The sequence below is a fragment of the Ursus maritimus genome, unplaced genomic scaffold (genome assembly GCF_017311325.1).
Source record: "Ursus maritimus isolate PB19 unplaced genomic scaffold, ASM1731132v1 scaffold_19, whole genome shotgun sequence".
Classification (NCBI taxonomy): Eukaryota; Metazoa; Chordata; class Mammalia; order Carnivora; family Ursidae; genus Ursus; species Ursus maritimus.
Genome location: NW_024424341.1, coordinates 54,953,590 through 54,980,674, shown reverse-complemented (window position 1 = coordinate 54,980,674; position 27,085 = coordinate 54,953,590). Strand labels below are relative to the sequence as shown.

At 46.8% G+C, this 27,085-nt stretch overlaps 3 protein-coding genes across 3 annotated transcripts in view; all 3 read left to right on the top strand.

Moving 5' to 3' along the window:
• Positions 1 to 7,906: 7,906 nt before the first annotated feature.
• Positions 7,907 to 27,085, top strand: part of LOC103657065 (insulin growth factor-like family member 3) — a 38,374-nt gene continuing 19,195 nt past the window's right edge. The window contains exon 1 of the mRNA XM_040634193.1: positions 7,907 to 9,165. The gene's annotated coding sequence lies outside the window, so the exon portion shown is untranslated. The remainder of the gene's footprint in view (positions 9,166 to 27,085) is intronic.
• LOC103657201 lies at positions 14,892 to 16,490 on the top strand (the record flags this gene model as incomplete). Its single annotated transcript, XM_008684625.2, has 3 exons — positions 14,892 to 15,271; positions 15,701 to 15,750; positions 15,905 to 16,490. Coding segments are annotated over 3 exons (783 nt in total), but the record flags the coding sequence as incomplete, so codon positions are not given.
• Positions 23,670 to 25,274, top strand: LOC121103506 (60S ribosomal protein L38-like). The gene has a single exon (XM_040634196.1). The coding sequence runs from the start codon at positions 24,036 to 24,038 to the stop codon at positions 24,342 to 24,344; it is 309 nt and encodes a 102-aa protein (XP_040490130.1). The 5' UTR covers positions 23,670 to 24,035; the 3' UTR covers positions 24,345 to 25,274.

Genomic DNA, 27,085 nt, shown 5'->3' with positions numbered 1-27,085 from the left:
AGAACATCACGACAGCCCCATCAGGTATTTCCCTGTAGTGTAGCATTACGATCCAGGGCGCTGGAGCCCACCTGCCTGGGTTCAAACCTTGGATCCCTCGCTTGCCGGCTGTGTGACCTTGGGCAAGTTACGTTACCACGCTGTTGCCCGGGGTTGACTGGATTATTGTCTCCCGATCTCCATTTCCTCCTTATTATAGAACCGCACATCCATGATTTCACTATGTGCCCACGGAGGCCCTCCTGAGTAGATCCCATACATCCCCTGGTCCGTTGGGTCACGTGACATCGCTTGGCCAGCGAGAGGGGAAAGATGCTGCTGTCAATTATATGCACGCCAAAGACGCCACCAAATGTGATGCCTCCTGTTGGGAGGACACAGCGGCGCCAGTGAAATACTTTCACCAAAATCACCGAACGTGAATCTGATCAGACTTCCGGATGTAACTATCCGTTCATAGAAAAGACGGTGGACAGAAGAACACATTAAACAACACTATGAACAATCAGCCAGATGGAGACTGCGGGAAACCCTAGACCAGCACTGTCCACTAGAACTTTCCATGGTGATGGAAATGTCCTCTATCTGTGCCGTCCAGTATGGTAGCCACTGGCCCCACGTGACTACTGAGCCCTTGAAATGTGCGCAGTATGACTGAGGACTTGAATTTTTTTAGTTTCTGGAGTAGCTCCTTCTTTTCTTTTTCTTTTTATAAGATGTATTTATTTTAGAGAGAGAGAGAGTGGGAGAGCAGGAGCGAGTGGGGAGAGGGGCAGAGGGAGGAGAATTCCCAAGCAGACTCTCCACTGAGCGCAGAGCCCCACATGGGGCTCGATCCCACAACCCTGAGATCACGCTCTGAGCCGAAACCAAGAGTCGGACACTCAACCGACTGAGCCATGCAGGCGCCCCAGGGCAGCCCTTTCTTTATCTTTTTTTATTGCAGGGACTTTCACATACCATAAAATTAACTGTTTTAAAGTGTATAATTCAACGACATTGAGTATGTTCATGATGTGCACTCATCACCTGTATCCAGTCCCAAAACACTTTCTCATCAGCCCGAAAGAAAAGCCGTCCCTCTCAGCCCCCAGCAACCACCATCCTACTTTTTGTCTCTGTGGATTGACGTATTTTAGACATCTCATGTCAGTGGAGCTGTACAATATGTGGCGTTTGTGTCTGGCTTTCACTTAGCACAACGTTTGCAAGGTTCCGGCAGTAACGCACGGTGTAGCTTGTATCACGACGCCATTGGTTTGCATGGGTATGACTGTGTCCCATTGCCTGGCTGGTCCGCATTCCACTTATCCATTCGTCAGCTGATAGACATCTGGGTTTGCTTCTATCTTGTGGTTGTTACAAATGATGCCGCTGTGAACATTCGCAGACAAGTATTTGCTTGAACACCTGTCTTCAATTCTTTGGGGCACATGCCCAGAAGGTGGAACTGCAAGGAACAAGGGTTCCAGTGTGTCCACATCGTCACTAACATAAGGGCTATGGATCCATGACGATGGGGGAGGGAGGACCCCCCCTTCTGCCTGAAAGTTAATTGTCCACTAGACACCCACCTACCCCTCCCCCCACACACAGCCAGGTGTTCCTGGATTACATTGGGATTAAACTGTGTCTACCTCTTTTCTTCTCTGAACTGATGACAGAAGGCTGCCTTCTGTTCTTCTAGCTTGCTGAGTGCCTGCCCTGGAAGGATGGCAGTGGGTCCCAAGAATTGGGGGTGGGGGGCGGGGGACTGTCCCATCACAGTTGGAACAAGCCAGTGGTTAAGAACACTCAGTTTGGAGCTTAAGAGGCCTGGGTCAAATCCAGGGTCTGCCCTTTTTGTTTGTTTGTTTGTTTGTTTGTTTGTTTGTTTTGAGAGAGAAGCAAGAGAGTGTGAGAGGGGAAGGGCAGAGAGAGAAGGAGAGAGAATCCCAAGCAGGCTCCATGCCCAGCTGAGCCCGGCGTGGGGCTGGATCTCATGACCCTCAGACCCTGACCTGAACTGAAATCAAGAGTTGTCCCACGAGGTGTATGTAAATCTAAGGTTTCTGGCAACTGGTGGCTGGGACCAGGGACCCCAAGCCTCTTGTGATCCATTGCACAGCCCTGACGAGGCGGGGTTTCCTGGGTCCTGCTGGAGTCTGCATGGGCAGAAGGAATCCGTTCCTGGCAGCGGCTCCCATTCTAGCTCTAAACAGCAAGACTTTTGCACTATTTTCATCTGCTCTGAATCTTCCAGAAAAGCAAGCCCATGTGAATCAAGGGAAGATCATACCCTATTTGGGGCAGAAGTTGGTACTGGGAGCGCTCACCATTTCCAAGAATTCGGTCATTGACGTCTCCCCTCATCGTGGTGTTTGAATCCCAGACAATCTAGCTGGCCGCCCTGCTTTGGCTTGTCCTGTAGTCCACATGGACAGATCAATGTTCTTACTTAGCCCTTATTACAAAATGCCAGCGAAAAAGAAAAACAGACATTTGACTGAATCTTGTCTTATCCACCCGAAATCTAAACGTGTAATTCACCAAAAGCAGGGACAGCGGGCTCTGTTATGTCTGGGAGCATTGAGCTAACGGAGCGCTTCCCATTCCTTATAAATTACAGGCTCTCCATCAGCCACTCATAATCCCAAGATCCAAGTAACTCCAAAAAGTTGGCTTTTTGGCTGATCTGTCACAGGCTCTTCTTGGCAATCGGTATTCATCCCACTCTGAGGTGAAGAGCCCGCATTTCCCTGCAGAAATACTGAAGAGTTTGATTCCAGGAGCCACCCCGACCCCAGCTGGGCTTACAGCCCAGGTGTCACGGATGTACACCACCCTTCTAAAATCTAACCACCTCCTCGATTCTTAAACACACGTGTCTGGTGAAGGACAGCAGATTGTATTTTTCCTTTGTTTCTTCTCTATATTACAGACAATGCACCGCAATGAATTTCAGTTAGAGATTAGATGCACAGGTAAGCTGGGCTGTGTACAGATTTCATTTCACGATAATAAAATAATATTATAAAGTATCTATTTTCTATTTTTTCTAAGATTCTATTTATTTGACACAGAGAGAGAGCACAAGCAGAGGGAGCGGCAGGCAGAGGGAGAGGAAGAAGCAGGCTCCTCTCTAAGCAAGGAGCTCAATGGGGGGGGGGGCTCGATCCCAGGACCCTGGGATCATGACCTGAGCCAAAGGCAGACGCTTAACCGACTGAGCCACCCAGGCGTCCTTCATAATAATTCTAAGATGCTATTTGTCTATTATTTTCCCCAGAGAGCAGTGAGACTTTTCAGAGGCTCTGTGATATATGAGGATGTCATTGCTCTGGCAGTAATGTAAGAGATTTATTTCTGCTATTTCAAAATGACTAAATACATCTTTAAAAACGTTGTTTACATTTATGTAAGGTAAATATGGTTAGCTTTCCAGTGGTGTGTTGGTGCCAGCCCCTACTGACCTGCAGACCCAACTGTTAAATGTTCAGGATCATGTGAGCCAGTTGTTAAAACTTTGGTAGCTTAGGACGCCTGGGTGGCTCAGTTGGTTAAGCGTTTGCCTTCAGCTCAGGTCATGATCCCAGGGTCCTGGAATCGAGTCCCACATCGGGCTCCCTGCTCAGTGGGGAGCCTGCTTCTCCCTCTCCCTGCTGCTCCCCCTGCTTGTACTCTTTCTCTCTCTCTCTGTCATATAAATAAATAAAAATCTTAAAAAAAAAATAAAACTTTGGTAGCTTGAAATGGGTCATGGTGAGAGTATTACACTGTGGAAACACCACATCACGGGGTTCCTTTTCCTTCAGACAGCTGGCTTACCAGTACACCACACTGTCCACAGCCTGCATGAACGAAGACTTTCTGGGGGTCCTCAATAATTTTTAAGAGTATAAAGGAGTTCGGAACCGCTGGTCTATCTAAGCTAACCTAACCTGAGGTGCCCTCTAGTGGCAGAAATCAGGGTGGGTGTGATGATCTACACACTCACACATACACCTCTGAAGTGCGTGTGTGTGTGTGTGTGTGTGTGTCTGTGTGTGTGTGTGTTTGTGAAGAAACAGCAACATAGAAAGGTCACATCGGTTAAATATTTTTAGTGGCCTGATTTTACATTTTAAGATGTGGTTAAAGTCATCTCTGTGCCCAACGTGGGGCTTGAACTCACGATCCTGAGCTCCACCGACTGAGCCGGCCAGGTGCCCCTGATTTTACATTTCAATTACCGATTCGTTGAAAGATGATGTACCAGGGACTGTGACAAGCTATGTCAGGGCACATAACTCCATCCTCACATCTATTCTGTGAGTAAATATTATGATCTCACTTTTGTTTCCCGAGCCCTTTGAGGTAAGTGGCCGGCGTCATGCCTCATCACCTCACCTGAGTCTCTGGCGTGTTACCGCTGGAAACAAGGGCACCTCTCCTACCTCAGGGTCTTGGAGAGAAAAGGCTTCTCTCTCCTGCTTGCCTGGGGCCTGAGGTCTGAGACCCAGGCCCACACCTGGGGACCTTCTGCTTCTCCAGTTGAAGGATCAGCAATGGATCTGGAAGACACCCCTCACCCACCCACCCACCCACCCACCCGGGTGTGTCCTTGGGCTGTGGCACCCTCCCACAGTTCAGTCAGAACGCAGCACCAACCGTTTGCTGGCAGTACCATCCACCTCCACGGAATAAAGAGGAAGGCTCCACTTTTGATGTTAGATCCTGACAGCTTCAGCCCCATACCCCTCGGTTCTGCTGCACATGGGCAGATGGGTAAGAGAGCCAACATGCTCCCTCCCTTGGTACCAACAGGAAGTTCCAACCACATAAACCCATCCCACATCCAGGAACCCTCACGGACCCCAAGTCCCAGCCCAAAGGAAGACCAAAGCCACCCTTTACCTCATCTCACGTGGCCTTCCCTCCAGACGGCTCATGAGCCCTGCCCCTTACAGAGGAACGTTCCTGTCGCTGTCTGTGGGCATGATCAACTTTACTTCGGACACATTGGCACCTGTGTGTCATCTGTCCCGTATCAATATAAAATTCCTGGGCAGGAGCTGTCCAGCCTCCCAACAGGAGACACTAGATCCTCAAAGAAAAAGCTCCACAACCAGCTGCCTCGTCCCTCATCCCAGCCCTGATCCCTCTGGTTGTCACTGTCTGGGGACGAGCCGATCATCTGTACTGGTCCCAGAGCTCTCTGAGGACAAGGACTAGGGCTGCCCTAACCAACGCCATGTACACAGTTGCTGGGGACTCTGTCTCCACTCAGGATGCTCAGGGTCTCAGAGGATAGAAGAGTATCTCCCAACCCCCATCCTGGGGTTGGGGTCTTCTCTCACCCTGGGTCCCCGGATACAAGGAAGACCCACTGCAGGTCACAGACATGGGCTGGACTGCCACCCCCAGCCCACCTCCCTCAGTCTGGGGCCAGCCCCCCCAGAAAGGACAGGAAGGTCCTGACCTCGGACACCCCTGGACAGGCCCCCAGTGCAAGGTTCCCACAGCTCTTGGGTATGGCTGCCAGGGATCTGTACTTCTGGAAGGTGAAACAGAAAAGGACATCTCCCTTCCTCCCGTCACTGGCTTCCCCACGGGCTTCCGACTTTGCTCCAGGAGGAAGTAGCCAACTCTCCCTCCTGGCAACAAGAGGGTATCATTTCCATCATTGCTCAGAAGGCCCTCCCCCCGCTCCCCCCAGGTGAAAAGCAGGAAGTACCTTTTCACACCCACTTGTACAAGAATATTCAGAGCAGAATTATTCCTAAGATCCTCAAACTGGAAACCTACATGTCTATCACCTGATGAATGGGCACCGTGCGGGTCTCAGCCTTCAGCAGTGATGCTACGTGATAGGAATGCCTGAGGCACTCACCTGGGCCCATACATGGGGGGGGGCGGGCACACAGCATTTCCCCCACTGGAGCCAGTGTGGTGGCTGGACCTGCCCTTGTGGTTCTTATTATGATCACAGGCAGGACACACCTTAGCAACAACCATCAGGGAACTGTGAATAAGACTGATCGCTCGCAAGCCCTGGGGGGTACATGGCATGCTTGGGCCAGAGTGAGGTTCCGGCTAGCGAGAGAGGGAAGATGCATGCACCGGGGGGCTCCGCCTCTGTTAGGGGCTGAGGCTGGAACGTCTAGGGTTTCACGGGTTCACTCTTTACTGGCGAATTTAAAGCGTAAGAGCAGGAGGGTCACTCAAGCAGCCAACTATCTAGGTTACCCCGGACTTTCTAAAGGGCAACCCCATGGTTGGGGGTAGCCTGATTTCTTATCTGGTCATTTTTTTCCTCTGAAATTCCATATTTCTAATTCCATTCTCCCACATAGAAACCATGGTTCCTCCCAAGACACCAGTGGCTGTTGTCATGTGCTCAGCCCTACACACAGAACGATTATGCCATAGGAAAGTTTTTGTTTGGATGGAGTCTGAATCACTGACCTTTCTCAGATGTCATCATAAGGCAATTGCTACCACTTTGTTTTAAGTTTATTACCCCGTATTTTCTCTTAATATTTGTGTTTGCTTTTCCTTTGACATCATTCACACCCAGCTCAATTTATGACTTTTTGAATGATGTAAAGCTGGGATTTAAATATTTTCCTTCAATTAGAGGCCGATTGGCCAGTGCAGTTGACCCCCCACACCACTGCTTACTGGCTCGTGGGGCACAAGCAGTGAGGCCAGCCTGGGTTTGGGATTCCAGGAGAGGTGACTTTTTTTTTTTTTTTTCCAGGAGAGGGTAGGCAATTCCTGTCTGGTCCACGCTCAGCGCAGCCCCGCCGGAGGCCCGGTGCCCGCCAGGGGGCGTGGCGGTCCTGTCCTCTTTTCCCTGGGCGGCTGGAGACAGGTGGGACTCAGGCTCAGCGCGGACGCCTCCTTCCCTAGGCTTTGTGCGTGTCCCAACTCCCTGTCGCACATCCTGGTGAGGTCGGTGCAAGAACCCCGAGACTTTTGATGAAGATGGGATTTTATTCAGGGAAACCAGGAGATGATGGTGAGTATCTTGAAGTTTGTTCATACGTGCCAAGTGCCCATACCTTGCCATCTCTGGAAGCAGAGAAAGGCCCCCACGTCCACCATTTCTCACACTTCCCAAGCGTTCAAGCTCCCGAATGACAGTCTATGTAAAATTGCAAAATTTATGAAGTGCCTTGTGTTTCGCATCTGACAAGAAAAGGACCTAAGTCGTGAAAAATATGTCAGAAAAGTGTCCCCAGTGCCAGCCTGGGGATTGTGCCTAATGGTTTTGGCTGTAGGGAACTGGGGAAACTTCCAGAGCAAACTCATCCCTGAGGATTGTCCAGAATCCTAGAAAGGGGACCAGTCACCCTGCACAGGTTAGATTCAGGCTGAGGGTCTCCTGTCCCCAAACACCACTCCATGTTCCAGATCTAGGTCAACAAGAGACCCCGCTCGCCAGGCTCGTTTACAAAGCAGAATCCAGCAGGTCCTCTGGTCACCTGATCCTCTATCCAGACACTGAAGAGGGACAGAGAAAGTGAGCAAGAGAGAGAGACAGAGATGGAGGGACAGAGAGAACGCGGGCAGGGCAGTGGAAAAGAGAGACCCAAGTAGGTCATGTTCCCCTCCCGCCCCACGTCGCCGGTTTCAGACCTGCTCTCTCCAGCTGCTGTACCACAGAGCAGCGTTCTCCTAACTGGGTCTCACCATGTTAGTGGGTGGTAGAACCTCTTCAGTTGGTCATGAATGATACCGTTTTTATTTTTATTTTTTTAAAACAGTTTATTTTATTTGAGAGAGAGGGAGAGCACGAGCTGGGCGGAAAAGCAGATGGAGAGGGAGAGGCAGACTCCCCACAGACCATGGAGTCCAACACGGGGCTCGATCCCAGGACCCTGGGATCATGACCTGAGCTGAAGGCAGACGCTTAATTGACTGAGCCCCCCAGGCTACTTTCTGACCAATTTTCAGAAAGCCGGTTGTATGTCAGACAGACATGTGGAGTTAGATACATCCTGAACACGGTGCATTCATTCATTCATTCATTCATCCATTCATTCACTCATTATTCCCCAAGCACCTGCTCTGTCACCAGCCCTATGCTAGTCAGTGCTGGGGACACAGTAGTGACTGAGCCCCAGGTGTCTTTCTGGTTCTTATGTCCAGTAGGAGACACAGACCACCCCAGACAATAGTGACCCATAGTGAGTAGGGTTGGGAGGGAGGGTCAAGGGCACCAGGGATGGCTTCCTGGAGGAAGGGACATCTGAGCTATGACTCTAAGAGTGAGCAAGAACCGACTGTTTCAGTGGGGCTCAGCCCTGGGAGGACAGAGGGCAGGGCCAGTCGCCCTCTGGGCCTTCGCGAGGATTTTGGACTTAACTTCACAGGGTCCTCAGCAGGGCTAGAAGTGATGAGGTTTCAGTCTGTGGAAGATCCCAGTGTCTGTCTCCTGTGAAGGGGGTGGACAGGAGGATTGAGACAGGGGGCAGGAAGCCAGGGAGGAGGCTTCTGAAGCAGAAACAACTGTGCAATTACCAGAGTCGTGCCCAAGGGGTGGGGGGGCAGCACGTTCCCCTCCCAGCCCTCTCTTCCCTGCTCTCCAGGTCTCCCCTCTCCTCAGCTAGTGCAAGGTGAAGAAGTATTCTCCAAACTGTGGGTCAGGACATTTGGTCAGGATGTAAAAGCAAGGAGTTTGTCATCATGGGTACCCTAAAAAATGTAAAGAGAATAGACTAGAAATAGAAATGTATGCACTGCAGAGAATCTTGACCACTATGGGGTAATTAAACTTTCTTTTGGACTGTGAGCCATATAACGATGTAATGTCTATTTTTCCTAGTGAGTCGCATACAAATGGTTAATAAGCACAGGGCCGCCAGAGGCTCAGGCACGAGCTTCCTCTTCTTTCCTAAGAGCCACTGATACAGTTGCCCCATCACTCCTTCTAAAAAATGGATTCAGCTTGCCCATCCTCGGTCCCAGGTGCTCCCTGGGGAGGCTGAAGGTAGGCTCAACATAACCATGAGTCTTCATGCCCCTCCCCTTTTAGCAGCAGCCGCCTCTGTTGTCATGTGAGTCCAGGAAGTTCCCTAGGTGTGGGTAAGGGTGTCTATCAAAAGTCCTGGTATAAAGTTCCAGCCCCAGCTCTGAGGCTGCTCTGCCCTCAACTGCTCTGGAGCCGAGAATCGAGGACCATGGCGCCCAGGATCTTTGGTGAGGATCCATGGGGCACTCCGGCCCCAAGCTTCTGTCTCGTCACATCCCCAATGTACCTCTGAACCGCAAATGTAATGCTCTCTCGCCTGCTCAATTCTTGGCTTCCTACTTGGTAATCATCCCCAGGTGAGCTCTGACTGCACCTCAGTCCCTCCCCTGACCTGCAACTATTAGACCCAGCCCTTCCTGGAGACTTCCCTGTCACCCCGAGTCCGTGCTGACATCCACGCTGAGCTGCTGCCCACAGTGAACGCTGCTCAGTGACGTCATCTTGGGTACCCCGATGCTGACCGGATGCTTACACTCTCTCCATCATTCTCATGCCCCTCTGCTTCTCAGCCGCTGCCTTCCGTTCTGAACTCCTGAGCTCAGGCTCGGAAGGAATCGCAGGTGAGAGCAGGTGTAGTGTGGAGGGCAGAGATGGTACCATGGATGGAGGTGGGGGCTCCAGAGGTCCGAGTCTGGTCCTTGGAATCCAATCCAGCTCTGACTCCCCCAGATACTGGACTGTGGGTGTAGCTGCTGGTGCTCAGGTATCTAGAGGCCTACAAACCCCCTGGAGCGGTCATGAGGGCGCCTTCTGACCCTCTAAATGGGCCTGCCTCTGGGGCTCCAACTGCACCTTCTGCCTCTGCTTCCCGCACTGTTTCCCCGAGTCCTTGAGCTCTCAGATCAGGCTGCTGGGAGGTGGAAGGTCGTAGGCATGAAACTCAACTGCACCAACTGTGTGCCCGAGTTAGGGACCTATTCCAGTCCAGGCTCCGGGAGGAAGGAGAAGTGGATGGAGTTTTGTCATCTACGGTCCACCCAGATGAGCAATGCCTACTGCGTTCGTAACACTTGCTTTTGGGTAACTACATCTCTCTCACCTCCTTCCCTGTATTCCCTTCCCTTCCTCCCCCCTTCTTCTCTCTTTCAAGTGGAAGGAAGAGTAGCCCAACCATCGTCCAGAATTGCTTTTTATCTGAGCCACCCTAGGACTGGAGCCAGAGGCCACCCCATACCTGTTTAGCTGTTGCTCCTCACTCCCTCTTATCCCTACCCCTGGCAACCACCAATCTGTATTCTGTCTCCATGGAGTTTCCTATTACTTTAGACATTTCGTATGAAGGGAATCATTCCTACCATATGTGACCTTTTATGTTACTTTCATCTTTCACTTAGCATATTTTTGAGGTTCATTGACACTGTAGAATTTATGAGTACTTCCTTCCTTTGTAGAGGTGAGCGTATATCCCACAACTGGTTTATCCATTCACCTGTTAATGGACCTTTAGGCTGTTCCCATCTTTTGGCCACTGGGAATAGTGCAGTTACAAACATGTGTATACACGCATTTGTTTTGAGTACCTGTTCTCAGTGGGGTAAGGACCTAGGAGCAGAATTGCTGGACAAATGGTAATTCTATGCTTAACTCTTTGAGGAACTGTCAAACTGCTTCCCACTGCTGCTAAAACCACTTTATGTTCCTGTCGGCAACGTACGAGGGTTGATTTCTCCACCTCCTCTCCAATCCTTGTTATTTTCCACTTCTCTTTTTACTACAGTCAGCGTAGCGGGTGCGCAGTGATATCTTGTAGTTTTAACTTGCATTCCCTTAGTGAACAGTGATGAGCATCTCTTCGTGTGCTGATTGGCTGTCTCTACATCCTTTTTGGAAAAGTGTCTACTCAGATACTTTTTCCACTTTTAAATTGGGGTGTCTTTTCATTACTGAGTTGTGAGAGTTTATCAACATATTCTGGATACTCATCCCTTATCATATATGTGATGTGCAAATATTTTCTCCCATGATGTGACCGTCTTTTCGCACCCTTGGTATTTTTTTTTTTAAAGATTTTATTTATTTATTTGACCGAGAGAGAGACAGCCAGCAAGAGAGAGAACACAGGCAGGGGGAGTGGGAGAGGAAGAAGCAGGCTCCCAGCGGAGGAGCCTGATGTGGGGCTCCATCCCATAACGCCGGGATCACGCCCTGAGCCGAAGGCAGACGCTTAACGACTGCGCCACCCAGGCGCCCCGCACCCTTGGTATTTTTGTGTGCAGCACACAGGTTTTCAATTTTGATAAACTCTATTTTTTTCTTTGTCTCGTGTTTTTGATGTCATAGCTAAGAAAACACTGCCTAAACCAACGTCCTTAAGATTTATTCCACTGTTTTCTGCTAAGAGTTTTATAGAGCTCTTATATTTAGGTCTATGATCAATTTGAAGTTAATCTTTGTGTACAGTATGTAGAAGGGATCCCTCGTTCTTCTTTCTCTCCTTCTCCATGTCCTTCTTAGTCTCTTTTTGCATATAGACACCCCGTTTTCCCAGCACCATTTGTTGCAAAGATTATTCTTTTCCCTATTTAATTGTCATAGCACTTTGGGTGGAATTTAATTGACCATAAATATACGGGTTTGTTTCTGGACTGTTTATTCTGTCCATTGACGTATATGTGGCTCTCTTAGGTCAGTACCATACTGAATTAATTACTGAGGCTTTGTAGTAAGCTTTGTTCCTCTTTGCTTTGGCTATTCTGGGTCCCTTGCATTCCAATATGAATTTCAGGATCAGCTTGTTAATTTCTGCAGAGAAACCAGCTGGAATTTTTAGAGGGATTGCACTAAATTTGTAGGTCAACTTGGGAGCACTGGCATCTTCACAATATTGCTTTTCAATGTATGGACATAGATGTAGTTCAGTTTATTTACATGTTCTTTAAATCCTTTCAAGAGTTTGTTTTCTTTTTTCTTTTTTTTTTTTAAGATTTATTTATTTATTTATTCGACAGAGATAGAGACAGCCAGCGAGAGAGGGAACACAAGCAGGGGGAGTGGGAGAGGAAGAAGCAGGCTCATAGCAGAGGAGCCTGATGTGGGGCTCGATCCCATAACGCCGGGATCACGCCCTGAGCCGCAGACGCTTAACCGCTGTGCCACCCAGGCGCCCCCAAGAGTTTGTTTTCAGTGTACGCGTTCTGCACTTTTGTTAAATTTATGAACAAGTATTTTATTATTGTTGGTACTGTTGTAAGTCGAATTAGTTTCTTAATTTCAACGTCAGATGGTTCTTCGCTAGTGTATACAATGGATTTTTATATGTTGGTCTTGTCCCTTGCAAGCTTGCTCACTTCATCTGTTAGTTCTACCGCGGTCTTAGCAGCTTCCTTACAGCATGTTTAACATACAGGATGATCAAGTCATTTGCAAACAGGAATAGTTCTACATCTTCTTTTCCAGTCTGATTTTTTTTTCTTTTCTTGCCTAATTTCTCTGGCTTGAACTTCCAGTGCTGTGTTAAATCGAGTGGTGAGAATGGATGTACTTGTCCTGCTCCTGATGTTAGGGGGGAGCGCTCAGTCTTTTGCCCCTACAGTAAGCCGCGGGGTTTCTTGTAGATACCCTTTATCAGGTAGAGGAAGCTCTCTCAATACGCAGTTTGTTCTCTGCTGTTGTTTCAATCATGAAAGAATGCAGATTTTGTCAAATGCCTTTTCTGTATCATTTGAGATAATCCTATGTTTCCCCCCACCATATTCTACTAATAAGGTTTCTTACATTGATTAATTTTCAAATGTTGAACCAACTTTGCATTCCTGGGATAAATCCCACTTGGTCATAGTGTAAATTCTTTAATTTAATTCTTTAAATAGCTGTTGGATTTTGTTTGCTAGTATTTTTTTTTTTTTGAGAATTTTTTCTTAAGAGATGTTGGTCTACAGTTTTCTTGTGATATCTTCGTCTGGTTTTGATATTAGAGTAATATTAGCCTCATAAAATGAGTTGGAAAGTTCTGTTGTTTCATTTTTTTTAAGTTTAGGAATGATTGGCTTTAACTTAAGGATTCTTTTTTCTTGATCGTTTTGGTTAAAGGTTTGTCAATTTTGTTAATTTTTTCAAAGAACACACTTAATTTTATCGACTTTTTTGTTTTGTTTTTTCTATTCTCCCATTTCATTTATTTTCTTTGGTATCTTCACTATTTCCTTAGTTCTGCTCCTCTGGGTTTGTTTGCTCTCATTTTTCTAGTCAGAAGACTAAATTATTGCTTTGAGAGCTTTTTTCTTTTATAACATAGGCGTTTATGTCTATAAAGTTCTCTGTCATCACTGCTGTGAGCTGTGTGCCGTATGTTTTGATACACTGTGTTTTCATTTTCATTTGTCTCCAACTATTTTTGAATTTCCTTTGTGATTTCTTTTACTTGACCCACTGGTTACTTTACTTCGGAGTTGGGTTTTAGACTGCCACGTGTTTGTGAGTCTTCTGAATTTTCTTCTGTTATTTATTTCTCATTTAGTTCCATTGTGGTCAGAGAACATACTTTGTAGGATTTCAATCCTTTTACATCACCGAGGCTTTTTAAAAAGGCCTAGAATATGGCATATCTTGAAGAATGTTATGTGCGTATTTGGGAAGAATGTGTATTTTGCTATTTTGAAGTGTTCTACAGATGTCTTTTAGGTTTAGTGGGTTTCTAGTGATTTTTCAAGTATTCTATATTCTTGATGACCATCCGCCTTATTGTTCTATTACTGACAATGGGGGCGGTGAAGTCTCCAGCTATTATTACTGAATTGTCTATCTTTCTTGTTTGTTTAGAACTCAAAACCTTTATTTGTGCCGTAAAGGGGAAGAAAAGTGATTAGTAATCATGTGCATGATGCAACAGGACTAGTTCTTACAATTTCACAACAGCATACCCAAACATATTTCCCCATATGTGCATGACTAATACTCGCTAAATCCCAATAACAATAACTGTATTATGTCTAAGTCACTGGTAAAGAACTGAATTATCATGCCAATGTATTTTTAAACATTAAAAAAAAAAAAAAAGGCCCAGAGGCCAGAAAAATCCCAAGGGCAAAAGGTATTGGGGATTTTACACTTTTAAAGTGAAATTTAAGGGGAAGTGGGGCATGATAAAAAGCCACTGGTATTACTTTACCAATTCAATAGATGCATCTCAGAAACAACTATTATCATAAAAGCAGTTCTTTCCCTGAAGTTTTATAAGCAGACCACATCTAGTAAAGGTAACTTCTCCCCCAGTTTTGCTCTTTTTCCCCAAACTGATTTTGGCTGGTAGTTTCCCTTCTAGTACTGGATTTTTTTTTTTTTTTAAGATTTTATTTATTTCAGAGAGAGAGCAGGAGGGGAAGGGTAGAGGGAGAGGGAGAAGCAGATTCCCCGCTGAGCAGGGAGCCAGACACGGGACTCAATCCCAGGACTCTGACATCATGACCTGAGCCAAAGGTAGAAGCTTAACCGACTGAGCCACCCAGGTGCCCCTGGATCATTTTTTTTAAAGATTTTATTTATGTATTTGAGAGAGAGAGAAAAATATAAGCGTGCGAGTCAGGAGAGAGACAGAGGGGAGGGAGAGGGACAAGCAGACTCCATGCTGAGCATGGAGCCTGGCACGGGGCTCCATCTCATGACCCATGAGATCATGACCTGAGCTGAAACCAAGAGTTGGACGCTTAACTGACTGCGCCGCCCAGGAGCCCCTGCTACTTACTATTGCTATTATTATTATTAAATATTTTATTTATTTTAGAGAGACAATGTGTGAGTGGTGGGAGGAGCAGAGGGACAAGCAGACTTCGTGCTGAGTGCAGAGCCCAAGGCGGGGCTTGATCTCAAGACCCTGAGATCATAACCTGAGCCGAAATGAAGAGTCAGATGCTTAACCGACTGAGCCACCCAGGCACCCTGTTATTATTAACATTATTATGATCTGCCCTCTAGAACCATATGCTCTTTGGATCCTCCCAACAACCCCCTGAAAAGAAATTTCAACTGTTGCTCTCCTCTGGGTCCCTTCTGGAGTTTAGGGAGCCTGTGCTCTTCTGCTAGGTCATGTGACAACTGTGAGGATGGGATTTCGAATAGCTTTCCACAAAGTGGATTTGGGACAGAATCTCTTGACACTTCTAAGGATAAGGTATTTGGGAAATACAGAAATACAAGGCGTTGGGGCACACTTGGTGAATCACTACCCCAGTTATGTGACTGCATCTATAAAAACCCTTCATACCCCATTCCTTTTTCCCATCTCCTTTACCTCTCCAACTCCATCCATAGTCACGGGGCCCTGAAGCTGCAATACAGGTAAGAGGAGCTCCACCTCCAAGGCCCATTCAAGCCCAATCATATTCCCAAAGCAGCTCTGCACCCAAATGCTCTCCTTGTCAATCTCACCTGTTTCCTTCCCCTTCCCCCTCTGCATAGCTTTAACACCCACCGCACCCTCTCTCCCAACTGAGAAACTTCACTGCATTCTTAGAATCCTAAGCTATGGCATCCCAAGAGTTTTCCCTGCATTCTCTCCCCTTAAAGGGTCCAGGCTGCTCAGGCCCAGCTGTCTGGACTCTCACCTGCATCAGGAACTAGACCCTATGCAGAGATGGCCCCAAACACAAGCCTGTAGAGCAAATTTGGGTGTAAGCCTTCCCCATACTGGCCTGCCTTCCCTGAGGTCAGTCAGCCCAACGGCCACACTTCCAGCCCCATCCTCAACCTCCTTTCCCTCTACTCCAGCTCCTGTGCGTTAGTCTTCCTTCTCCTCCAGTGCTCAAGGACAGTCACAGGTGAGTACAAGGATGGGGAAGAGTGAAGAGGGACAAAGATCACCTTGGGAAGTGGGGTCATGGTTCACAGAGGGCTCCTGACTGGGGGAGGCAGTGCCTGGTCCTCCTTGGGCTCACACCAGCAATGTCTGCTCAGACGCCCCTACTGGCCCAGGGCCGTGGCTGTGCCATGAGGCACCCAAGTGTGAGGACAAGATCTACAACCCCTTGGAACAATGCTGTCATGACGACACCACCCTGCCCCTGAATCGGAACAACCTCTATGGCCCCAAATGCACCTTCTGGCCCTGCTTTGAGCTCTGCTGTCCTGAGTCCTTTGAGGAGAAGTATGTTATAAACTTGAAGGTTCTGGGTGTAAATGCTCAATGCTATTCCTCCCCCATCTCTGGGGACTGCCCCTGGCTGCAGAATGGGGGTGGGGGTGGGGAAAGAGAAAGGAGGCAGGGAGTTTGGGTGTCCAGGCCACTCCCCTCAAGGAAACCCTGCCCACTTAATATCCAGCAGTGATTCAACTCTTACATTCGTCTCCTTGCCTGTGCTTTGTAACTTCTTGGTTCCTCCTCCTTTGCAGCAGAAAGATGTTTTCTCATTGAGAAAGATACCAAAGAAAATCAATTTCCGGGGCGCCTGGGTGGCACAGCAGTTAAGCGTCTGCCTTCGGCTCAGGGCGTGATCCCGGTGTTATGGGATCGAGCCCCACATCAGGCTCTTCCACTATGAGCCTGCTTCTTCCTCTCCCACTCCCCCTGCTTGTGTTCCCTCTCTCGCTGGCTGTCTCTGTCTCTGTCGAATAAATAAATAAAAATCTTTAAAAAAAAAAAAAAAAGAAAATCAATTTCCACTACGGCGGCTCAGAAAGGAAGGCTGGGGCCGGCATCAGAGTCTGGCGTTCACACCTTTGAGAGGCCTTGTCTGACTGCCACTGGATATTCCCAACATGCTCCATTTTTGGGGTCTGCCCATCGTCTCAGTCATTGCTCCTTGTCCTCCTGTCCCTCCATCCTCATTCTCCACCCTTGCTGATACGTGTTAGGCCATCACCTCAGGGAAGTGCCCTGTACCAGAGGTACCCTTGATTCTTGACCTGCTCTATGCAACACCTCTTGCGATTAAATACCCACGGGCTTCTGTTGCAAAAATAGTATGTTCTTCAGACTCTAACTTATCCACAGAAGATTTTCCAGCAGGTACCAGACTTGCTTGTACTTCTGGATGGCCTCCTAACTTAAGAGATATGACAGAGGCCAGCAGGCCTTGTTGGGCAACTCCTAGCTGCTGGGTTCATTATGCTTCAAGTCACTAATGACAAGTCAGTGTCTGCTTTACATATTTCGGTGCTCTGGTGTTAGACGCATAGATACTCACAATAGTTACATACTCCTGATGAAGTGACTCTTTTATCCCTATCGTATGACCTTCTTTGTCTCTTGTTAGTTTTGGGGGGGTTTGGGGAGTTTTTTGCTCTTTTCAGTTTTTGACTTAGAGTCTATTTTGTCTGATGTAAGTATAGCTACCCTTGCTCTCTGCTGGCTTCATTCGCATGAAATTATCTTTTTCTGGGTCGCCTGGGTGGCTGAGTCAGTTGAGCGTCTGACTCTTAGTTTCGGCTCGGTTCATGATCTCAGGGTCATGAGGTCGAGCCCTGCATCCAGCTTTATGCTCAGCACTGAGCCTGCTTGAGAGTCTCTCTCTCCCTCTGCCCCTCTCCTCACTCATGCTCAATGGACTCTCTCTCTCTCTCAAAATAAAATAATAAAATATTATTTTATTATAAAATAATAAAAAATTATCTTTTTCTGGGCCTCCACTTTGAGCCTACATGTGTTCTTAAAGTTATTTTTAATACTTATGTCCTTCAACCTTTATACTAGACTTAAGTGTTGTTGACAGCATATAGATGGGTCTGGTTTTATACCCATTCAGCCTCCCCATGCCTTTTGATTTAGAAATTAATGTCTTTACATTTAAAGTAATTCTTGACTACTCTGCCATCTTACTGTTTCATGGCTGATTTCAGGTTCCCTTGTTCCTTTCTTCCTCTTACTGTTTTCTTTCTGAACTGATGACTTTCCATAGTGGTATGCTGTGATTCCCTTCTCTTCACCTTGTGTGACTCTCCTGTAGGTTTTTACTTTGTGATTGCCATGAAGCTTACATAAGACATTTTATAGATGTAACAGTCTATTTGAAGCTGATTACAACTGAACTTTGATGGCATACAAAAATTCTACCATGTTACTTCCCCTCCAACATTTTGTTTTTGATGGTATAGTTTACCTTCTTCCGTATACTGTATCCATGAACAGATTATTGTAGCTATCGTTATCTTTAACACTTTTGTCTTTGACCTTAAACTAGAGTTAAGTGATTAACACACCATCATATTGCAGAATTAAAGTATTCTGAATCTGATTCTATACAGTTGACCCTTGAACAACATAGGTTTGAACTGTGCAGGCTGACTTATACGTGGGTTTTTATTTAAAAAAAAAATACAGGGGGCGCCTGGGTGGCTCAGTCGTTAAGCGTCTGCCTTCGGCTCAGGGCGTGATCCCGGCGTTCCCGGATCGAGTCCCACATCGGGTTCCTCCCCTGGGAGCCTGCTTCTTCCTCTCCCACTCCCCTGCTGTGTTCCCTCTCTCGCTGGCTGTCTCTCTGTCACATAAATAAATAAAATCTTTAAAAAAATAAAAAATAAAAAATAAAAATAAAAATAAAAAAAAAATACAGTACAATGCTGTAAATTTATTTTCTCTTCCTTATGACTTTCATAATAACATTTTCTTTTCTCTAGCTTACTTTATTGTAAGAATACAGTAAATAATACATATAACACACATAAAATATGTGTCAATTAGCTATTTATGTTATCAGTAAGGCTTCCAGTCAAAAGTGGCTATTAGTCATTAAGTATGTTTTTATGTTACTGGTTAATATCCTTTTACTTCTGCTTGAAATACTCCTTTCAGCATTTCTTGTAGGCAGGTCTACTGGTGATCAACTTCCTCAGCTTTTGTTTGCCTGGGATTCTTTGTCTCACCTTATTTTCTGAGGGACACCTGTGCTGGGTAAAGTATTCTTGCTTGGCAAGTTGTTCCTCCCAGAACTTTGAATATATCATCCCATTCTCTTGTGGCTTGCAGAGTTTAAGTTGAAAAATCCATTATAGTCTTATTGGTGAAGATTTTTTTTTCTCTTGCTGCTTTTAAAATTCTCTTGATCTTAAGAAATAAAATAAAAATTCCCTCGATTTTAGGCAGTTTTATTATAATATGTTTTGGAGACCATCTCTTTGGGTTGAAATTTGGTGGGGGGGACTTAAGGAGCTTTGTGAACCTGGATGCCTGGTCCTACTTTACTGTACTTCAGTGTATTTCTCCTTTTAGTTCTGTCAGTAGGTAAGAGAAATAAAGACTAGAAAGACAATACAAAAAAAAGCAATGAAATTAGGCTGGTTTTTTGGAAAACAAACAAACAGACACAATTGACCAACCTTTTGCTGAACTAACAAAGAAAAAAAGGACTCAAATAACAAAAGTATAACTGAGCGAGTAAGCATTACAACTGACACCAGAAAAGAGCAGTGGCTCTTAAAAGACTACTGTGAACAAGTATATGCCAACAGTTTGGCATAAAAAAAATTAATACATTTCTAGAAACATACAATCTACTGAGACTTAGTCATGAAGAAAAAGAAATGACGAACAGACCAATAATGACCTGAGGTTTCACTGGTGAATCCTATCAAACATTCATTCATTCATTCATTCATTCAATTTTGAGTAGGCTCCATACCCAGCATGGAGCCCAATGTGGGGCTTGAACTCATGACCCTGAGATCAAGACCTGAGCTGAGATCAAGAGCCCGATGCTTAACTGACTGAGCCACCCGGAGCACACCCCACCAACCATTTAAAGAAGAATTAACACCAGTCCCTCTCCAACTCTTCCAAAAATCTGAAGGGGAGGAAGTTATTTCCAAACTCATTTTACAAGACCAGTATGACCGGGATACCAAAGCCAGACAAGGACACTGAAAGAAAATTACAGACCAATATCCCTGCTGTAATAGATGCAAAAATCCTCAACAAAACAGCAGCAAGTTGAATTTGACAACATATAAAAAGGGTCATACGCTATGATCAGATGGGATTTATTTTTTTTAAGTTTTATTTATTTAAGTAATCTCTACACCCAATGTGGGGCTTGAACTCACGACCCTGAGATCAAAAGTTGCATGTTCTTCCAACTAAGCCAGCCAGGCATTTATTTATTTTATTTTACCATCTTAGCTGTTTAGAAGGATACAGTTCAGTGACATTAAGTACTTTCATACTGTTGTTGTACAACCATCACCCACCTCCCAAAATGAAGGATAAAGTCATATATGATCATCTCAACAGGTAACAGAAAAGGCATTTGACAAAACTCAACACTCTTTCATGGTTTAAAAACAAAAAACAAAAAACAAATTAGCTATCAAAGGAATGTGCCTCAACATAATGAAGGCCGTGTATGACAGGCCCAGGGGTAACACCGCACCCAATAGTGGAAGGTTGAAAGCTTCTAAGATCGAGAGCATGGCAAGGAGGCCCACTCCTGCCACTTCTATTCAACACAGTACTAGCAGTCTGGGCCAGAGCATTAAGGCAAGAAAAAGAAATAAAGGGTGTCCAAACTGGAAAGGAATAAGTAAAATGGTCTCCATAGATGCCATGACCTTATATACAGAAAACCCTTCTTCGTTTCTACCAATGCAACTTATCACTACACGTCGATTTTGTGCACTGAAAGCTATCTGCAGTTGACCCTTCGACCACTGCACGGCTCTACTCTTGTGTGGATTTTATCTGTACTATAAATGTCTTTTCTCTTCTTCATGATTTTCTTACTGACGTTTTCTTTTCTCTAGCTTACTTTAAGAATACAGTATAGAATACACTGAACAATATACATGTTAACTGTCTGTTTATGTTATTCATAAAGCTTCCAGTCAACAGTAGGCTATCAGTAGTGGAGTTTTAGGGAGTCAGAGTTATATGTGAATTTTCGACCGCACAGGGGGTTGGCGTCTCATCCTTGTGTTGTTCAAGAGTCAACTGTAGTTACATCTAGAACTGACTCTTAAAAGGCCAGTCTTCAGGTTTGTTTTTTTCTAAAGATTTTCCTAATTTTGAGAGAGAGAGAGAGAGCGAGCATGAGCGGGGTGAGGGTTAGAAGGAGAACCAGGCCCCCCCACCACTGAGCAGGGAGCCCGATGTGGGACTCGATCCCAGGACTCTGGGATCATGATCTGAGCCACAGGCAGATGCTTAACCCACTGAGCCACCCAGGTGTCCCTAGTCTTCAGAATTTTAAAAGCAAGAGGCAACGAAAGAGGTGGAGTCTCAGGGGAAAGATAGCATCTTGCAACAGAAATCTGTTAAAAATCTCTTTTGATAAGACATGGAGCCTGATATGAGGCTTGATCCTCCGACCCTGAGATCATCACCTGAGCCTAAACCAAGAGTCAGATGCTTTACCAACTGCCCCACACAGCACCTGAGAGCCACGCTTCCTTAGTGCTGAAACAGCAACTACGCCGAAGCTGCCTGTCACTCAAGGACTGGCAGGAATTTATGAAGGATGATCAAGAAGGACCCTTCCTGAGGCAATGCCAGCCAGCCGAAGGATGCCAGGAACGCACCTGGGATCGAACAAGTCAAGTTTATTGCTTGTTGTGGTGCTGGAGGCACAAACTGTGAGCAACTGTGGGCATCTGAGAAAGAGGGCATTCGGAAGGACTTAGGATAAGAAGTTAAAACGTATTATAATCCTAGACACGAGACTCAGACGGCCCACGTTAGGTTATTCTGGGAAGAGGATAGGGAAGCAAGGCCTTGCTCTGGGTTGGGCGCTGCCAGGAAGCTGGGATCACTCTCTGACTGAGGATCTCGGGATCATCCAGGCGGCAAGACACAGTGAAGTTCAGCTGGAACTGATAGGAAGCAGCAGTCACTCAGCTGTGACAGGGGGTCCCTTCCGGGGTTTGAGCAATGCTCATGTGTTTTTTTCTTCAGACATGATTCCAGAGTGGCCTGATTTTTCTTTTTTTCCATCAGAGTCACAGAGTGGCCTTGCCTGATGTTGATGATCTGTAAAACTGTTTATGCATTGTTTATGCTCCACAGGAGAACACCAAAGCCTGGCTGGGGGTGCCAGGTCAGCCCCTGGATGTTCGGGGGGAGGGGAAGGGCTCTTCTCTTTTCTCACTTGCAAAGTTATTTTAAAATTAGGAATAATATTAGGAATAAAGGGGGACGCCTGGGTGGCACAGTCGTTAAGCGTCTGCCTTTGGCTCAGGGCGTGATCCTGGCATTCCGGGATCGAGTCCCACATCGGGCTCCTCCGCTGGGAGCCTGCTTCTTCCTCTCCCACTCCCCTGCTGTGTTCCCTCTCTCGCTGGCTGTCTCTCTGTCACATAAATAAATTAAAAAAAAAAAATCTTAAAATTAGGAATAAAGGACCTGAGTCTCTCAAATTCAATGAAACTCCTATTTGATTTTAGGAGACTGTGAAGTGCTCACCCAAGCCCAAGATAAGGGGCACAGGGATACCAGGAAAAATGTAAAGATCAACTTTAAGTACAGATATGTAAGCATCATGTGTATGTACACATGTATGTATCTATTTCCAACAACGTCCTTATAAACCCAATTGGCAAGTATAACCTTTAAGGTTAAAAATCAAAGATACCCAGGGGCGCCTGGGCAGCTCAATCATTTAAGTGTCCCACTGTTGATTTTGGCTCAGGTCATGATCTCAGAGTCTTGAGATCGAGCCCCACGTCAGGGTCAACACTCAGTGTGGAGTCTGCTTGAGATTCTCTCTCTCTCCCTCTGGCCCTCCCCTTTTTCTTTCTCTCTCTCTCTCTCAATTAATTAATTAATTTAATTTAATATTTAAAAAAATCAAAGATATCCTACAGGGCGCCCGGCTGGCTCGGTTAGAAGAGCATGTGACTCTTGATCTCAGGGTTGTGAGTTCGAGCCCTACACTGGGTCTAGCGATTACTTCCATAAATAAAAATCAAAGCTATCCTTGATTTCACTGGCCAGCCACCATCATCCTCTTATATTATTTAAATGCTATCCAGTGACAATAGTCACACAGTGTTCTCTGCTGACGCAGAAGTAGCTACTGGGGGAAATGACTGCTTTACAGGACGGGGGAATCACCCTCGGCTTCATTTGGCCAGGTGTCAAGTTACAAAACTCACTGTCAAGGTGGCGGGCCTGTGACAGCTTCCACTGCCCATCCATTAGCACCTGGGAAATTTTAAATGTACTGAGTCCTTCAACACAGCTCGCTGACTAAAGGACCCAGAATGTGCTGTTAACGTTCACACCTCTGCATGTCTGAGGACCTCATAAATTCAGCAAGAGCTGCTAACATGAGCAGCATCTATGAAGTTTCGGGGGGAATCAGAAGCTGCGAGAACAGCCGCAGTGCTATCTGGGCAGACAGTAATACAACGCTGTACGCAAGCTTGCTTTCTCAGAGTAGACGCTGCCGTTAGAAGCTGAACAGCCGCCCTCTGAGCTCAATTCAAGTGCTCAAATTCAACTCCTTAGCCAGACGTACTCTAAAATTCTAAAAATCTGTTCTAGAAAAACTGAAACGACCCCAACTGACCACTGCACATAAAATAAAGGAAAACAGGGGCGCCTGGGTGGCTCAGTCAGTGAAGCGTCTGCTCAGGTCATGATCCCAGGGTCCTGGGATGGAGCCTGAGTCGGGCTTCTTGCTCAGCGGGGAGTCTGCGTCTCCCTCTCCCTCTCCTTGCCGCTCCCCCACTCGTGCTCGCTCTCTCTCAAATGAATAAATCTTAAAAAAAAAAAAAAAGTCGATTTCTAAAAAGAAAGAAGAAAGAAAGGACAATCTGATGTCCACAAGGAAACAATGAAAGACACGTTTGAGGGAAGCTCGGAAAGAGACACGCTCCCAAGACCGCCTTCAAAGTCATGTGCCTTCGAAGTCAGGCACGCCGCTTTTTCCCAGCTTTGTTGCCAGAGACCCGAGGCTCGTGGAAATCCACTCACAGCAAGAGAGGAACAACATGCAGGGCTTACAACTGAGGCACCACGGGCCTGTGTGTTACAAAAAGGAGGCGAGGGAGGGAGAGGACGTGGGAGGGAGGGAGGGAAGAAGACAGAATGAACCCAAACTCCTAGGGTTAAAACTGTCAAATCTGCTTCTTGCTGCTTGCTGTGCCAGCCGCACACTCCCCTGTGGCCCTCATAGGAATGCCTCACAAAATCAAGGAAATCAAGGACTTTCTGCTCACGGCCAGGCGAAAGGACGCCAAATCCATCAAGATCAAGAAAAATAAGGATAGGGTGAAGTTTAAAGTTCGGTGCAGCAGATACATTTACACCTTGGTCATCAGGGACAAGGAGAAGGCAGAGAAACGGAAGCACTCTCTGCCCCCAGGTTTGGCAGGGAAGGAGCTGGAACGTACCTGGCCCACTGATTTGAACTATATTAAAGTTTTAAAAATTCTAAAAAAAAATTGTGGAATCGGAAATCCCCCACAGAGGGTGGAGAAACCATAAATAGGGAAGAACGGGATTTGTGAAAGATCAAAGATCAGAATCTACCAATCTTGCTGATGCAGATCGGGACAAGGAGGGAAAAGAAACGTCTTCCGTTGTCCCTCCACCCTCTGCACAGTAGATGGCCCCCAAGTCAAACGCTTCGTAGACAAGAGGCTTGTCTCTGAAGATTCCCCCAAGAGAACTGTTCTGTCTTGTCTTCTCCCCTCTGCTGTTCCGATCTTGGCACCCGTCTCAGAGCAGCACGTATTTCTCTCAGCCCCTTCCCCTCTCGTCAGCCTGCTGAGTAGAGATCTTTGCAGAACAGGGTTACCATGTATTGCACACAAGATAGGTTCTTTCTGAAGGAACTATTTTCTGTCAGAAGCCCTGACAGAGGCACCGGATTCTAAACGTTATATTGCAGAGACTGCTAATCAGCAAGAGATTCAACAAGAAATTCCTGTCTGGGTGCCTTTCCCCCTGTGCTCTCAACATGTCAACAAAGGGTTGCTGTTGGTTAAAATTAAGCTAAACCCAGATAAGCTTCTTCCAAAGTTGCCCCAATAACCATTGCAAAAGGAGTGTGTCTGTCACAAAATGAAATCTGTCCCATAAAAAAAGATGTACTTTTTGCCAAAAGTCCTTGCAGCCATTCAATTCAGGCATTCAAAGAGCTTATCCAATATTTCCCACCAAGGAGCTCCACGCCATCACGCCACACTGCTGCCTTCATGCGGGGATTTCTAGCCTAGCCGCAGTTCCGGGCAGTATGCCAACGAGTGCTAAACATGGCTCCGCTGGGGCGCCTGGATGGCTCAGTTGGTTAAGCATCTGACTTGGGCTCAGGTTATGATCTCCGGGTCCTGGGACTGAGCTGGAGTCTGAGCTGAGTCGGGATCTGCACTCTGCAGGGAGTCCGCTGCTCCCTCTCCCTCTGCCCGCCCCCTGCTTGTGCACGCACTCTCTCTCTCTCTAATAAATAAATAAATTACTTTTTTAAATAAATACAACACCATCATGCTCTTCCTTCTTCTCAATTCTTCATATTAACAGCTGATTTTTATCTACTTTTCTATCCCAAGGTCTCCAGTGTCCCTAAGACCAGGAGTCCTGAGGCACAGTCTGACAGATCCCCGTCTGTTCTCTCGTGTTCTCTAAGTAACTTTTGATGTTGTTGAGTTTCTTAGCCTCTCCCTCGTTAAGGGTATGTAAACAAGACCCTGTAATTCTGGCTTTCGTCTCTAGCTTACGGTGGCCAGTAAGTTTCTTAACAAAATGGTAATACTTACTTTGACTCCATTCTCTAAAATACATGTCATTCTTTAATTCCATCACCACACCTGCCAGTTTCACGAAATCTATGGTTTTCTAGAGATCCGTTTCACTCAGGGTCTCTCCAGAAAAACAGGAATCACTTCGAGTATTAACAACAGAGGAATTTAATACAGAGAGCTGAGAGTCAAGCAGGGCATGGCGTGCTGACTCGATCAGCAGCAGAGGCGAGCCATGCCCACCCCTTGGCTGGAAAGAAAAGGCAAGAGGTGGAGCTCTCAGAGCCCAGGGAAGCAGTCATCCAATGAAAACTGGAATGGGGTGGCGGGGTCTGACCTGGGCGGTAGGGGGGCAGCTAAGGCTGGGGAGGGGGAGATGCAGCTGTTGCCACAGATGCTGGCCAAGGCAGGGGGACAGGGGAAAGAGATACCTGTAAGGCCGCTTTTAAGCAACAGGCCTGAGCAATGGAAACCTGAGCAAGGCAAAAGGGCCCACAGCGACGACCGAGCTGACGCACACAGGCTCATTAAGCCATAGGCCCTAACTGACCAATTACAACCAGGTACAGTCCCTAAGATTACTAAAAGAGGGAAAATTCCATGTGTCCCCAAACTCCCTCACTCCGCCCTGTAACTACAGCCCCTCACGGCCACCGCCTCGTGGCACACAGTTCTCCTTTGCTGTCCTGCCCCCTGCTCCCTTTCGGTGTATTCAATACTCTTCTATCTCCTTTGTTCTGTCTCAGGTCAATTCTTTCACCACCGAAGCTACCAGCTGCCAGCCCCCACCCCCTCGGGATGCCCCACAATACCCTGGTTCTCTCCTCGCTTCCAATCTCCTGCCCATGTCCCCCTACCCCACACTCCAGGCTGAATCAAGCCCAAAGCCAACTGACACTGGAGACTGGGAAAGGGTCTGCAAGTGTCAATCCCCCTTAGAGCAGAGAAGGGGGAGAGAGGATGGCTGAGACCCAGTTCCTCCCACCCACCCCATCCTACTCAACCCCAGTTCACGAATCAGGTGTCCTACGATAGGCATAATGCTTCAAAGTACGCATTCAGGGGGCCACTGGGATTTGTACCTCAGTAGCTGGCTCCACTGGAGTAAAACTCCTGCTGTCATGGGACTTCATGTTCCAGTCTACTCCACAAGGGATGGGGCTTTGTCTTTGTTCTCAATGCTGCTTGGAACGAAGGAGAGGTCCCAGACCCCAAGCTGAAGGTCAGCCACCAGCTGGAAGAGCCCCTTTCCTTTACCACTACTTCCAGCAAGGTGGGCAGGATCTGCTTCCCGAGAGAATCCCTGAGGGCGTTTGGTGGTCCCAGGCAATTCCACAATCTGCAGCATTGCCCAGTCCTTGATCGTAAGATGAGGGCAAACAAATCCTGTTCCTTGAGGAGGGCCATCCGCTTTACTCAGTCTACCTATTCAAATGCTAATCTCTTCCAGAAACACCCTCCCAGACACACCCGGAAATAATGACCAGA